The sequence below is a fragment of the Pinus tabuliformis genome, chromosome X, assembly GCF_031772625.1.
Source record: "Pinus tabuliformis cultivar Carrire ecotype Pingquan chromosome X, CPIR1, whole genome shotgun sequence".
Classification (NCBI taxonomy): domain Eukaryota; kingdom Viridiplantae; phylum Streptophyta; class Pinopsida; order Pinales; family Pinaceae; genus Pinus; species Pinus tabuliformis.
In genome coordinates, this window is record NC_142308.1 from 1,086,731,599 (window position 1) to 1,086,744,475 (window position 12,877).

Genomic DNA, 12,877 nt, shown 5'->3' on the forward strand with positions numbered 1-12,877 from the left:
ATGTGGCATAATAGTAACAATATGGGCACTACATGGGTACATCAATATAATAAGTGGGTTATACTAATAACAATAAAGGGTTACACTAGTAGTATAGGGGCCTAACATGCCCCTCTCCTTCAAAAAGCATTGTCCTCAACGCTTGAGTAGTTCTTGATGCTTCTATATAAAATTCTTGTCCTCCCATGTGGAATATTCAGCAGGTAAGTTCTTCCACTTGATGAGATACTCTGAAATTGATCGATTTCGTAGCTGTCGGGTTCTTGTTTCTGTGACTGCTCCAGGCTCCAATATGATTTTTCCTTCCTCTTCAATTTCTGGCAATATTGCTTGAATTGGGATCTTTTGCAACTTTTGAATAAGTGGCCATACTTCTTCGTTCTTCTTCCATACATTCGTTGCTTCATTTATCCAATTTGGTTGGATAATATAAATAGCACAAAACAATGCTTCCACATCCTCATCCTTGAAGCGTCTTCCCATTCGGTAAGGTCGCCATTTTTTAAGTGCATGTAGTATTGCCAACATTTCCTTCTCATAAATAGCTTGCTTGAGATGTAGCAGTAAAAATACCCAATCACTCACATCAAAAAAAAATTCACTACGATGTTGATCTACCTGTTGTTTCATTTGATTTTGCACCGAAGTGGCGTTATCCTTTAAAAGTTGGAGAACTTGCTGTTGATGCTCGATATGATCTTTCTCTACTTGAACCTTTTTCTTCTTGATATGTCCTTCTATCTTTTGAGGAGTGGTAATTTCTTCTAGTCCTTTACAAGATATGGTCAGATTCATTTCTTGATGCTCGATGTGATCTTTCACTTCTTGAACATTTTTCTTCTTGATGTGTCCTTCTATCTTGATAGTTTGAGGAGTGGTAATTTCATCCATTGAATTACAATATATGGTTGGATTAATTTCTTCTTTCTCGATGTGATCTTTCACTTCTTGCACCCTTTTCTTCTTGATATGTCCTTCTATCTTGAGAGTTTGAGGAGTGGTAATTCTTGCCAATGCTTTACAAGATATGGTCTGATTCATTTCTTCTTTCTCTGGGGTGGTGTCCTGACGTATATCCTCTTCTTTTGATGTTTCTTGATCCTTTTCTTCCTCCTCTTCATATTCTATGTAAAATAATTTCTTCTCAGCACACCTATGACCTTTAGTGCATTTGCTATCACAATTGTAACAAAGCCCTTTTTCTCTTTTTTCTTCCAATTGTTGTGGTGTAACCCTTGTAGGTTCTGGAAGGCTGGGAGAAACAACACTTCCATCTTTATAGTTGTGAGGGGTATGCTTCCTGGTTTCCATAATTTTGCTTTCCAGTATGTCACAAAGCCCTTTTACTCTTTCTAATTGTTGTGGTGTTGCTCTAAAGAAGGTGTTGCTCTTTATATCCTCATAATGTGCTATCATTTCCTCCGTGAAAATTGACCACGTAACAAGTTTTTTACGAGAAAAAAGCCCTTTGTACCATAAAAATTGATCTATTTCTAAATATGAAGATGCAATACATACCTTTTGTAACAGTTGTACACCATGTATATCAAAATATTGCTCCATCTAAAGTACCCAATTTACCGGATCCTTGCCATCAAACTTCCTCATCTTGCTTTTTCTTGATTTTAGGAGCTCTACCTTGAAACGACTGTAACTCTGTACTTTCGGATCTTTAAGTTCTGAACTTGTGACCTGTAGTAGCCCTCTTTGTCCTATTTCCAATGCCGCAAGTCTGATCCAAATTGGATTCTCCAAGAAAACGTTATGCACAATCTCCCGCAGTGACCTGATTATAGACTAGTTCAGTAGAGCGAACTTGTATGAAGTGCCGCGTGTCACTGTTTCAACCTTTGACTCTGAAAAATATATAAACAAAAACTAAAGTCCGTCCTATTTCTGTACCTTCTTACGAAATTTTAATCCGATGCTCAGAAAGATGGTTATGACGATTTTCCCCAGGTCACCTGTTTTGCGTGTAATTCAGGAGTCTGAAAAAATACCAACTTCCGCAGATCGTATCTCTGAAAATATCGCTCTAAAAGATCTGAAATTTGGACCCAAGGTTCAGCGCCAATTCTTCTCAAATGGGTTTTTTTTGCGACTTCTGAAACATCACAAAAAAAAAGTTATAGCGAAAATTCCACGATGACCTGTTTGGAGCAGCGAAACCCTAGAATCCAAAGCTCTGATACCAAATGTTATGGAACCAGCTCACAAAAAGATAGAAAAGAGAGATCCACGCCTTAGAATTCAGCCTCTTCAAGGGGGAAACCTCCTTTACATTACATAAATGAACAATTCTTGGATGATACAAATGAAAATAACTCCTTTCTATATATAGGAGTCTAAGTGGTCCCAATACAATCAAAGCCTACATAACAATAATATTGTAGGGCACAACAGTAACAATGGTGGGCTTCTATGTGGCATAATAGTAACAATATGGGCACTACATGGGTACATCAATATAATAAGTTGGTTATACTAATAACAATAAAGGGTTACACTAGTAGTATAGGGGCCTAACACACTGATATTGAAGATCAGGCCTGTGAGACAGAGGGTCTCGATATGTAATGAGTTGTTTATACTTGTTTATACAGAGGTTTATCCCAAAACTATGTAATTATGTGAAACGAGTATTTATGAATGGATTATATGTGAATTCGTAGGTTCTCTAATAGGGGTTGCGGGCAGAATTCTGAAGGACACGTAAAGGAGCAGAATGATTTAGAGGAATCATAAAGGAGTCTTTGAATCAAGTTGAAGATCAAAGTGGAGCTCTGGAGAAGTAACAAAGTTGGAATTCACAAAGGTTGAGCTCAGAGAAAAGGTTGAGCAGCAGAAGAGTGGAAGCTGAAACCCTGAAGGAAAACCCAAAACCACAAGGAAAAAAATTGAATGGCGAAGTAAAGTCAAAGGAAACGCACAAGCAGAGAAGTGAAGAGGTGATTCATAAGAACCGTTAGATCTCATAGATCAATGGCCATCGCATGGTGGAAGAGCATGGAGGTTAATTGGCAGAAGGCACTTTTGAAATAGTGGAAGTGGTATTTCAGGCAAAATAAATAACGTAAATGGTATTTTCCAGTTAGCTTTGATTCCATCCATTGGAGGAAACATAGTAGCAAGGAGGAGAGAGGAAACCACTTTTCAGGTGGTTAATCCTCATGCACGTTTCTCACCCGAAATCCTTGTGAGCCACTGGTTCTAGCATGAGTAGATCAATGGTTGAGATCTGTCGTGCAAGTCTGTTGATCGGTTGAATCAACAACTGTCGGATTGAAGGTCAAGATTGATGGCCGCAATTTAATCGCAGAGATGAAGGGTGAATGGACATCATGATGGAATTCTGATTAAACGATAGTTGTTGGATTGGAGGAGAAATGAATGGTAGAGATCAACCGAACGAAGATCGATGAAGAGACGATGCAGCGCTGTGGAAAGACATTAAAGGTGCAGACCTGATGACAGTTATGAACATGGGTTTATAATGTTTGAAGTCCAACCTATGTGTTTCAGTCGAGTTATTCCTTTTAATTCTGACAGAATTGAAGTTCTGGATTAAAGGTAAGTTATGCGTTAAATATATGTAATCAAGGTTTAAAGAGGGAAAGGTGATATATTGGTTAAGGGGTAACAACGATCTAGAAGGGTAAATAAGTCCCGATGTTAAAGTGAATGAATGAATAAATCTAACCCTTTGGATGAAAGTCATAGACATCCTATATTCGCTATCTAAATTATGATCCCATGCCACTAACTTTACTTATGTATCTGATAAACCAACATAACTGATACGTTTCATTGTTTTGAAGTCCATTTCCCAGGCCACACATTGTCAATATCAAAATTGGCTCATAATCATTACAAGGTATCTCTATCCTTAGATCCTCATTCATCATTATTATGAGTCATCTGCAAACTTGTGGTTATGGGTCAACATTGTAATACCCTTCTCTTCATTGGTTTATGTTCAACAAAATCTTCTCAGGAGGGAAATTTACGCAATGGGTACCATTCCTTCCTAAGCAGGGAGGAATAATCTAAATGGAATGTTGCATCCACCTATGGTAGTTACCCATGGTATTGTAACTAAAAAGGCTATAAATTTTGGCCTCATTTTGTAAAAGGGTAGATTGGTCCACGCAATGTATCTAGAACAATTTTCTTTATTTTAATAAAATGATTCTTTATGTGTTTTTATCTTCTCTTTGCGAATATTTAGCTCTTGACTCCCCACATCCTGATAATTTGGATCTTTTATCCCATTTTCATTTAGTTTCCTATACAAGCATCATTAGGATAATTGAATAGAATTACATATCAATGGACATTGAAGGCTCACATGTTACAACATGGTTACACAGAGACAAATATTTCTAAATCTATCTTGATGCTTTTCTTGAGATGAGGCATAGATTGACCCATCATAAAAATTCTCTCCCTTGAATGTTAACCACTACAAAAGTGTGGATACTAAGCCCACCTCAATACAATGGATAATTCCCTCCTTTCAATTATAACTACTACAAAATTGTGGATATGAAGCCCATCTAAATACAGTGGTTAAATTGACATATAAAGATTTCACAATAGAAAAAATGCAGAATTTAGACCAATTTCAATGGATGGGAAGTAAATCAACATGAATCTACCAAATGCATCAATTTAGCTACAGGTGGAATTTTTTTGGTAAGAGAAATTAAAAACTAACCCACATGTTCCACCCTAGTAATAGTGATTTTGTTAAAAAGTGTTTACTATCATCACCCATGAAACAATCATCAATATAATCCTTAGTTACATTATAACACCCACACAAATTTATAGCTAATTAGTTATGATATTTTATTATAAATTCATGTAAACAAAAGCGATGCATTTATTACCAAAAAAATACTTAAATTTTGCAAAGAAAAAAAGATATCCCATAAAAGAATAAGAAATATAAATACATCCAAACCTTGTATAAATATGGAAAACATTTGCATTTTCATGATGTTAACATTTCCCAATTTTTAAACATTATGAGTTAAAAAAAATAAAAAATAGAAAGGTACACTCATACACTACCATATTAGGAGCCTACCATACATTATAAACTAAATCTTCCATGTTACATGTAAAAGGACTTAATATCATATGATTTTGAGAAAAATATAAACATGAAGATCCAAATTATATATATATATATATATATGACAATTTTAAAACATTATAAGTTAAAAATATAAAACAAAATGGTACACTCGAACACTACTATATTAGGAGCTCACTTTATACCTTAAACTAAATTTTCCATGTTACATGTAGATGTACTTAATTCTATATGATTTTGAGGAAAATATAATCATATATATAATTGTATATATATATATTCATTTTTAATAAATAAATAAATAATAATATCTAATAAAATTTGTAAGATATAGTATTGTACTAAATATTGAAAAAAATAAACACTAAATAAAATGAGATGATGTAATTAAATTTAAAAATAATTAGCTAAATTTAAAGTTAGTATATATTTTATCATATTTATTCCCAAAGAAAAAGTCAATAAAAATAATTAAATGCATAAAAATAAAATTACTTATTTGTAACTTAATTGCTAATTATATAAAAAAAGAGAAACAAAATAATAAAAAATCATATAATTAAATTTAAAAATAAATATGAATAAATTAGTGATAAACCATAATTATTTTTTTAAAAGCAAGGATTAAAAGATCGTTAAATTCAAACAAATTTAGAAACCATTAGAATAAAATTCATTCATGTCAAAAACAAATTTTGAAAAACGTGAGAATCTATAACTGGCCAATCGACACATTAAAAAGCATGGATTAAAGTGAACCATTGCATTGATAGTATCTATTACCAGAAAAGCATGCAAGAAGTTAACATTATTTACATTAACTCTTCCTCCATCTATGTTTTGTTTACATTATTTATAACATTAACTCTTCCTTCATCTATGCTTTGTTTGGCATGCTTGTCCCATTGTCTGTTACTGTAGGTAGCCTGCTTCTATGTCGACTAGACACAGAACCCTCGACTTCCAGTGGTGCAGATCGGAGGCAACCATATCAATCCCTTTCGTTGGAAAGATAAGCTATGATATAGTATATTAAGCTAGGTTAGGCTATGATAGGTTAGGTTAGGGTAGACTAGGATAGGCTAGTGTAGGCTGAGTTTAGCTAGGGTAGACTAGCATACACTAAGATATAGGTTAGCCTAGGGTAGGCTAATCTATGCTAGGGTAGGTTAGGCTAGGGTGGGCTACTTTAAGCTAGGTTAGGGTAATTTAGGTTAGGCTAGGCTATTTTACTCTAAGGTATGGTAGGCTAGGCTAGGGTATTCTATGTTAGGCTATCTTAGGCTAAGATAGTTTAATGTAGGCTAAAGTAGTCTAGTTATTGCTAGGCCAAGAATAGATAGCCTAGTTTAGGCTAGGCTAGACTAGGATGGTATGGGATAGGTTAGGTTAGGCTAGGTTAGGCTAGGATAGTTTAGGCTAGGTTAGGCTAGGACAGTTTAGGCTAGGTTAGGCTAGGCTAGTTTAACCTAGACTAATTTAGGCTAGGTTAGGATAGGCTAGGCTAAGTTAGGATAGGAAAGGCTAATTTAGTCTCAGCAAGCTAGGCTAGGTTCATTTAGGCTAAGCTAGTTTTGGCTAGGTTAGGTTACTTTAGGCTAGGCTAGTTCATGCTACACCATGTTGGGCTAGTTTACAGTAGGTCATCCTAGGCTACTTTACTCTAGGCTAGTTTAATTTAGGTTAGTTTGGGCTAGGTTATGCTATGCTTGTTTAGGCTAGGCTAATTTAGGCTAGGTTAGAGTAGGCTAGTTTCATCTAGCTTATGCAAGGGTAGCGTACTCTACATTAAGTAGGCTAGGGCAGGGTAAGCTAGGCCAGGCCATGTTAGGTTAGTTTTGGCTAGGCTAGGCTCGACATGGAAAGGGTAGGATAGGATATGATAAGTTAGGCTAGGATACGCAACAACCCTTATCTTGATTGTCGGCTCTCATTCCATACTTACATGGTTATTTGGGCCCACCTCTCCATCTCCATTTACAAAGACGGACATTGGGATTCGTTATCGGAATTGTTTATCATCTAAATGGTTTCTTGTAGCCAGAAGTTTAACTCTGAAATCTGTCACTATCTCCGTGCCATCTACTGGGAGCTCAAGGCATGGAAATCAATTCAACATACAATGCTACACCGACCCGCAGTAATACATGTCCAAAGTACTAAATGCACACTCAAATAGTTAATGCATTGTAATTTATGCGAACAAATAGTTATCGTACTCCATAGAGTAGTTGGCTCTAACACTCATGGTAAGTAAATTTATTTATAATTAGTAGAATTTTTATAAGAATGATTTGTATTGATTTAGGGTAACTTTAGATTTACAAAAAAATTATAAATATTATATTAGGGAAATAGTTATTATAATTATTTTAAAAATTGTATTTAAATAATTTTATGTTTTAAAATTAGTAAAAACTTCTCAATTTAAAAGTGTCACAGTACATGAATATCTTTTCTTTATACCAAATTTGATTTTTTTTCAATTTTCTAAATAAAAAGTAATGTTGATCATAATTTTTTTTCCCATAGAAAAAGTCGTAATTTCTATTAAGTCAAAATAAATTACGTTCTGTAGATGCTGAGCATATGCATACTGAGGCTGGTTGCCTCTCAAAACTGTCTAAAAGAACTGTGATAATAGTTCCAAAACTGGACAGGTAAACAAAAAGAAATCATTCCTCTCCCCAACTGTTTATCTCCACGCAGGGAGTGTGCCACCTCGGAGAGGTATATATCCAAAAAAAAACAGCAGAATAAGAACATATACTGTGTATGTTTTCCGGTGCTGTATCATTACTGTGCAGCTGTAGCTTGCTGCCCAAAAATAAAAACTATGATTATCCGCCTTGGGTCGATACAGTTCATATATAACAGATTATATATAAAAGCATAGAAAAAACAAAATTTTGTGTATGATGGGACCCCTTTCAGTGCTGAGCGCCCCTTTGTGCCTGTTGATCATCAAAGGGTCTGTGGTAGTGTTGAAAGAAGGTTCCATCCAGTTCTTCCTGTATTAGCCAGTCCGCTTCTTGCCTCTGCACTGCTTGCTTGGAAAGGTAGTCCGCCCGAGTGTTGTGCTCCCTGTAAATATGATGACAGTCAAATTTTTCAAAAGCATCTGTTAGTCTGAGTGCCTCATCCAGTATATGTCTCAAAGAGAAAGCAGTGCAAATTGATTTTCTGGTGAGCCAATTGCAGACAAGTTTTGAATCTCCAAACAATTGTAGTTTTGTGCATCCTTTCTCATGTGCAAAGGAAATGAGGTGTTTTGCAGTCGTGAGCTCGGCATAATTGTTTGTGCCCCGTCCCAGCTGAATTTGGAGCATGAAATAGTGGTTTTCTCTGAGGTAGAGGAGGGCTCCCCCCCCACAGCCTTCCTCTTGGGCTGAGCCATCAAAGTAAGCCCAGGGGATAGATTTATCTATGAGTTCTGGGGTTATAGTCCGAGGAGGGGCTGGTGGAGGATCATCAGGTATGAGTGCAAGATCTGCAAAAATGTGGGAAATTATGATAGGCCAGTGAGGAGGTTTTTGGTCGAAGATTGCACGATTCCTTGCTATCCAGATGGAACAGCACATGAGGAGTGGGATGTTCTTATCTTTTCCAGAGTATTTCTCCTGCCAGTTCTTCCAGGCATCGATGATGGATGGGCCTTGCCATTGATGGAGGGAGGGAGAGCGTGAGGTAAGAAAGGACCAGTGTTCATGAACTACTGGGCAGGAAAGGAAGAGATGTTCAATGTCTTCTTCATTCCTTCTGCACAAATGGCACCAGAACGGTCCATAGAAGGATCGTTTTTTCAAATTTTCCCCAGTAGGAATTTTGTTGGAAAGGATAGCCCACATGAGCAGTCGCATTCTAGGGGCTACTTTTAGATGCCAAATAGCTCTCCACCATTGTTGTGTATTGTCGGGCTGATATGGTTGCATGAGCTGCAAGTATCCCTCCTTTGGGGTATATAATCCATTTTTAGCTAGTGCCCATACAATCTCGTCTTCCTCCTCCGATATTCTGATGTGTGCTTGTGTGAGAGCCTCGGTATATGACTCCCATTCTTGTCTCCATTGTTCTGGAATGAGGAGATCTGGCGTTGTCTTCCAAGCTTGATGAAGAAAACTGGAGTTCTCTTGGTCTGCAATATGAGCAACATGTGTGACACCCTGATCCGTTAGATGTGCTATGAGCTGCCCAGATAGCCTATGCATATTGCCGCATCCAATCCAGGGATCTATACCAATGCGGACAGAATTCCCCTGATGGATTCTCCATGTAAGTCCCTCCCGAATTAGGGGAAGGGAATTGAGGACTGCTTTCCAGATGATTGAGTGTCTTCCACTTCCCCTGTGTTCCCTGCGAATCCAGCTGTATATGCTTTCCGGTGCAATGTATTTTTCCATAACTACTTGTTTCCAGAGACTATGAGATGTGAGAAGTTGCCATCCCAATTTTGCTGCCAGAGCATTTGCAAATAAATCTAGTCTCTTTATTCCCCAGCCTCCCCATTTTTTAGGTCTTGCAATGGTGTCCCATTTTACCCATGCGAAGAGGTTTCCCTGTTTGTTCCCCTTCCATAGGAATCTGCAGCAAATTTTTTGAAGCCTGGTTAAGATCCCTCTTGGTATCCATGCCAGAGACATCCAGTACACTGGCGTAGCTTCCAGCACTGCTTTAATAAGAGTGAGTCTTCCTGCCCTTGTGAGGTATCTATTGTACCACACATTAATTCTCTTCTCCACCTTTGTGATTAACCATATCCAGTCAGCTATTCTACATCCTCCATGTTTCACACGGAAACCCAGATACTTCAGCCCTTCCTCCATAGGGTGAATTGGAAAGGGGAAGCGATTTTTTGTGTAGATGATTTCTTGCAGAGTACAACCAAGAGATGTTAAGGTGGATTTTTGAACATTTATAACCATACCAGTAGCTTTCTGGAAAAGATCAAAGACGTGTTGTAACGTTGATGAGTCAGCCATGCTTCCATTTAAAAAGATAAGTACATCATCCACAAACAGAAGATGAGTAAGGGAGCAGTTGTCCGTAATTTTAATCCCTTTTATTCGACCTCTCCTGTGTTCAGTAGCAATCAGCCTGCTTAGCCCTTCCATAATGAGTAGGAACAGAAGGGGAGATAGGGGGCATCCTTGTCTGAGGCCTCTTTCGGCTGTGAAGAAAGGGGTGGGGGAGCCATTTAGGAGGACACTGAACGAAACATCAGAGATACAGCTCATGATTCTTTTAATGAAAAGGAATGGGAATCCCAAATGGGTGAGAAGCATTCTGATGTATAGCAAATTTACCCTATCAAAACCTTTTGAGAGGTCAACCTTGAGGATCATTCCTTTCAGATTCTTGCTCTGCATTGAGTGAAGAAGCTCTTGAGCATTACCAATAGCTTCGTGGATCTGGCGTCGGTGGAGGAAAGCAAATTGTTCGGAGGATATATTGGCAAAGAGGATGGGCTTGAGCCTGTTCGCTAGGATTTTTGCCAAAATCTTATAGAGGCAGTTACAGAGCGAGATAGGCCTAAAATCATTAAAGGATTTCGGCTTATCAGATTTGGGGATGAGGGCAATGAAGGTGGCTTTGATGCTTGAGGGGACAGATCCTGTAAGGCTACAGTGATTGATAGCTTTGAGAATGTCCTGTCCTAGCAGTTCGAAAAAGGCTAAATAGAACTCAATGGTCCAGCCGTCAGGTCCCGGGCTCTTGTCCTTTTGGAATCCCCTGATGGTAGCTTCCAATTCCTCCAATGTAATTTCTTTTGTAAGCTCCTCTGCATCTTCATCATCCACAAATCGAGGGAAGGGTTCTGCCACTCTCATGATTTCTAATAGACTTGCTTGTCCTTGGGCCTTGTATATGTTCCTGAAGTGCGATGAAGCTAGATAGGCAAGTTCTCCAGGATTGCTAACCGGATGTCCTTGATCATCTTGCAGCTCCCAGATAGTGTTGATCGCCTTCCGACCATTTGCAAAGCGATGGAAAAACTTTGTGTTCTCATCCCCCTCCTTGAGCCAAATGGCTCTGCTCCTTAGTCTCCAAGAGTCCTCCCTATCTCTAAGAACCTGTGTTCTCCTCTTGATGAGGCCTTCATACATAGATTTCTGGTCTGGGGATATATAAGTTCCATCTGTGTGGGATTCAAGAACCTCGATAGCTTGTTCAGCCAGAGATATAGTTTGATCGTCCTGTTTTCTCTTCATTTTTTCCCAATCTCTTGAAATCACTTTGATTTTGGAGAGGTTCCTTACAAAACTGGTGGCTGGTTCCACATCCTCAGGAATCGGATGTGCTTTCCAGAAATCAGATATTAGTTTGATGTAAGTGGGATCCCGGAGCCAAGTGGAATTAAATTTGAAATGGGCTTTTTGGGCCTGCTGTCTTACTCCCATTTCCAAGTATATGGGCCTATGGTCCGAGATCCCACCACTTCCCACCCACTGCCAAGATCTAGGGTGTTGGTTGCAGATCACTTCCTTGATGATGACACGATCCAGCCTTCTAGCTAGGCTTTGATCCCCTGATCGGTTGTTCTTCCATGTGTATTGGATTTTTGCAGAAGGGAGATCAATCCAATGATGGTCCTCAAGCAACTGCCCAAAGTAGTCAGAGAGGGGATCGATTTGTGCCAGATGTCCCCATGATTCAGAGAAACCCAAAGAGAAATTTAAGTCTCCACCCAAAATAGTGTTCTCAGCTTGTAGAAGAGGGGAGCTGAAGAGCTTTTTCCAGAACTGCTCTCTGTTTAGACAGGGTCCATAGACATTGATGATTCTAATATTTTCCTCCAGATCTTTAGAGTATATGTCTGCCCCCAAAAAACCCCCTCCACCCCAGATATTCTTTAGATATGTGGAATTGTTCTTAAAGCCAATAGCAATGCCTCCTGAACGGCCTGATACATCAATGGCTGTAAAAGTCGACCCAGGTAGCCATGAACCAAGTATGGAGGTTACAGTGTCTGCTCTACATAAGGTTTCTTGTAAAAAGATGATGTCCACCGGGTTCGAGAGTAAGAGGCGCTTCAGGGCCGATTTGTTTTCCGGGCTGGCCAACCCTCTACAGTTGAAAGACAAGATTTTCATGGAGGGGGGTGGTGGAGGGTGTCCTGCGCTCTAAGGGCCCTATGAATAGTATGATGTCTGCCTTGGAGGACCTCGTCCCCCGCTTGTTTCTGAGCTTTAGACATTGAGGTAGGTCGACCACGCCCCTGCTTGGGCAAGAGGATATGGGGCTCCACCGACAGCCCAATGGAGTCCGAGACTTTCTGCTTTGTGGTCAAGCGGGTGGGGTATCTCGGAGATGAGTTTACCGAAGGGGAGGGCAAAGGAAAAGATGGGAGGGGGAAAGAGGGAAGCAAGGAGGAGGTGGGAAATCCAGTTAGCTTCGGGATGGGGCAGGACAAATAATGTGAGCGGGGAGGGGGTTGGGGAGGGCATACAACCTTAACCAGGTCAACTGCTGACGGGGAAGAGGGAGGCGGGATCCTGATGGGGGGGGCAAACTAGAGGCTGATAAACTCAAAGATGCAAGTAGAGAAGCAGAGGCAGACAATGTAGAGGACGTACCCGAAGAGAAGACAGCTCCTTTTGCGGCTTTTGAACACGTCAGTGGTGGAGATAGAGGCCGAGTCGAATTCGATGCTTGCTTCTTGCGGCGAGGTGCTGGAGGCGCTTCCACCGTGTCGGATGTAATGTTGTGGTCCGCCCTTGGTGCCACTGCTGCGGGAGGGTCAGGTAGACCTTCTGTAGTGGGCAGGTCCTAGCCTGT

At 39.3% G+C, this 12,877-nt stretch overlaps 1 protein-coding gene across 1 annotated transcript; it reads right to left on the reverse strand.

Annotated features, from left to right (window-relative positions):
* Window positions 1–8,031: 8,031 nt before the first annotated feature.
* LOC149143592 (uncharacterized) lies at window positions 8,032–9,501 on the reverse strand. Its single transcript, XM_089451888.1, has one exon. The coding sequence runs from the start codon at window positions 9,499–9,501 to the stop codon at window positions 8,032–8,034; it is 1,470 nt and encodes a 489-aa protein (XP_089308014.1).
* Window positions 9,502–12,877: the final 3,376 nt, after the last annotated feature.

Coding starts and splice junctions, on each gene's coding strand:
- LOC149143592 (XM_089451888.1), bottom strand. CDS start 9,501: ATGGAAAAATACATTGCACCGGAAAGCATATACAGCTGGATTCGCAGG.